Here is a 2,835-nt window from a genome sequence, read left to right as displayed (position 1 = left end):
TAATATAAGTATACTTTTAGGCGAGCTAAGAAAATGTCGATAAGACAGTGCTTGCAAATAGTCGGTAATTGGTTGTTGTATATGATAAGTATATAATGTGGATTTTATTGTGGAACGTAAAAAATTTAATTTAAATTTTTAATAAATAAATAAAAGGTTTAATAATAGTATCGCTCATTTACCACAAGACTGGCTTAATCTAATAAAAGTAATTTCAAGAAAAATTGCATGCATTATTGATGACATTTTACTATGTTTTAAATAAATTTTAAACAAATTAAGCGATTTGAAAAATATTTGAAACTAGATTCTGTTAAAACATCAAACGACTTTCTTTGTCTTAACATAGGTTTGACGGTTCCAACGCACGTAAACATCGTGTGTAGTATGCAAAATTATTTAATATTTCTTTAATTTGTATTCTACTATTTGTTCTCAATGTTAATAATAAATTTAAAAAATTTTCCACCGAGAACATGTAAGGGAAAATTACCATTAATAGTAAAAGTGTAAAAACCTCATTTAACAGAATCAATCACTGAAGAGTATTACTTTAAGTTGTGGTACAGATAAATACAATGATTAATATTTAATTTTAAATTTAACGATGCGTGGCTGCAATAAAATTATCTATGACAAGCCATCAAATACTTGCAAATCAACAGAACTGTCAATGTCCTAAACTCAAATACTAAACAAACCAAGACAGTATCTATTATTATCGCGGTTCATGTTCTTAAACGAAATACAAACCGCAAATAAATAAACAAATAAAATCAAATTAATATTAATAATATTTTTATGTTTATACTATAAACTGATATTGTTATTATTTAAAAATGCATTTCTTAACGTGCGACAGACAACTGCACCGATGTGAAATGTGCAGGAGGTAGTTTTCAATGAGATAACCTCTCTCTCCCTACAAGATTATTTCAAACAGCAAGAAGAGCGTATAAAAACCTTGACAGCTGCTGCATATACGAACAGTTGCAATTGTGAATCAATAACAGCAATGAAAGTATTTTTTGTGATTTTAGTTTTAACCGTAGCGGTAAGTAGAGTGCAACAGAAATAATTTGAAGCATTTTATTTATTTTATTTCTTGCCCTAGCAGGCCTTGGCCGATCATCATGAGGGCCATGATCATGATCACCATGTCCACCATGAAAGTCATGACTATGTGGTCAAACATCATGACGATTTGGTAAAATATCGTGATGAGTGCTGCTCTAAGTTGAACATCTCCCCTGAACTAATGGAAAAGTACAAATCCTGGGAATATCCCGATGATGAAACTACACACTGTTACATTAAATGTATCTTTGAACACTTTGGCTTCTTTGACGAACACAAGGGTTTCGATGTCCACAAAATCCACCATCAATTGGTAGGAGAACATGGAACCGTCGATCACAATGATGAAACACATAAAAAAATTGAACATTGTGCCGATAAGAATACTCAAGGTAGTGATGTCTGCACCTGGGCCTACCGTGGTGGCATGTGTTTCATTCGTTCACATTTGCAATTGGTCAAGGAAAGTGTTGATCATAAACATTAATCTAATTCACATGAAATCAATTAAAAATAAATATTTAACTTGTGTATTAAAAATTTTATGTGTTTATTTTGTTGTTATTTTATTTTTGTAAACATTTTTGACGTATTCATTAATCCACTGTCCAATGCGTCCTTTGGCAAAACACTGATAGGCTTCATTGGCCCATTTGTCCGGGTTGTTGATTTGTTTGTGAGAACGGTTGCAATAACCAATTACCACTACAATTTCTATGGGTTGTTGATATTTGTTCAACAACTTTATAAGACGTTTTGCTTGGAAACCTTCTTCGTCTGTCCATAAACCCAATTGCTTTGTAAAGCATCTAATATCATCGGAATCATTGTCATAGTTTTCTTGTGCATTAAGAAAGTATTCGTTGGATATTTCACATGCTTCAACAGCTGCTTGTATATCAATTGCAGTGGGCACTTTCCATAAGTCACATTTTACACTAGTTAACTGTATATAGGAAATTTTATTTAATTATTTATTTTTTTAAAGTGATTTTATGTTTCTCACCATTATTAAAAATATTGCAAAATTTAGAAGCAACATTTTATTTTCAATTTACTTGATTTTTTATTTGGATTTGTAGTTGGTTGTAACCTGATCGACAGACAATTCACAATTAAAAACTGTTTATATTTTGTTTTGTGAGCTTTTATATTTTTTAAATATAAATATAATAGTTATTTGTATTTAATTGCAGTGATTTATGGCTACTTTTATTATTGTTGATTTTTTAAATATAAATTTACTAGGAAAGCGTTAACAGAATGCGTATGAGTACAATTTGTTTTAGCAATTAAATTTGAAATAAAAATAATGCTACTTTTTATACAAGTCTCTATAGTTTTCATGTGCTAACTAACTAACGTTTATAATAGTGCTCGTATACATATTTGTTTAACATTTATTCTATATCTCAATAAAGTATCTGTGTATCTTCTAATTGTTAAGTTAGGTCACTTGACAACCTTCGTACGATTTGTTCTAAGTATTTCATAAAAATTGGTTTTCTTACAGTTGTGTATGTTGAAATAGCAGGGTGTATATTTTTGGTCGTTTCAGAAAGTTTGAAAGGAGATAGGGGAGCTTTATATTTGCTGACAAGTGTGGGTGCTATTTTTTTGCGACTTTTTACCACAAAAATTTTGTAGTTCTTTTGAAAGTTGATTTCTAGAATCAAATTTGACTAATTTCAACTTCTTAGGGTTAGGGGAATTATTTCAAATTTCAGTTACAAATTTTAAAACTTATTGAAAAACAGT

The 2,835-nt window shown here is 29.8% G+C and overlaps 2 protein-coding genes across 2 annotated transcripts; one reads left to right on the top strand and one right to left on the bottom strand.

Annotated features, from left to right (window-relative positions):
- The first annotated feature begins 853 nt into the window (after positions 1 to 853).
- On the top strand, positions 854 to 1,622 carry LOC119600957 (general odorant-binding protein 99b). Its single transcript, XM_037951565.1, has 2 exons — positions 854 to 1,054; positions 1,118 to 1,622. Exons 1-2 carry the CDS (start codon positions 1,016 to 1,018, stop codon positions 1,562 to 1,564), a joined length of 486 nt encoding a protein of 161 aa, XP_037807493.1. The 5' UTR covers positions 854 to 1,015; the 3' UTR covers positions 1,565 to 1,622.
- LOC119600966 lies at positions 1,598 to 2,386 on the bottom strand. Its single transcript, XM_037951574.1, has 2 exons — positions 2,084 to 2,386; positions 1,598 to 2,023 (listed from the first exon to the last, which is right to left on the bottom strand). Exons 1-2 carry the CDS (start codon positions 2,117 to 2,119, stop codon positions 1,628 to 1,630), a joined length of 432 nt encoding a protein of 143 aa, XP_037807502.1. The 5' UTR covers positions 2,120 to 2,386; the 3' UTR covers positions 1,598 to 1,627.
- Positions 2,387 to 2,835: the final 449 nt, after the last annotated feature.

This window comes from Lucilia sericata, unplaced genomic scaffold, assembly GCF_015586225.1.
Source record: "Lucilia sericata isolate MDLA Ls3-8-SP2 unplaced genomic scaffold, ASM1558622v1 Contig000005F_arrow, whole genome shotgun sequence".
Lineage (NCBI taxonomy): Eukaryota > Metazoa > Arthropoda > Insecta > Diptera > Calliphoridae > Lucilia > Lucilia sericata.
The sequence above is the reverse complement of the archived record's forward strand: the minus strand, read 5'-3'. Positions and strand labels throughout refer to the sequence as shown.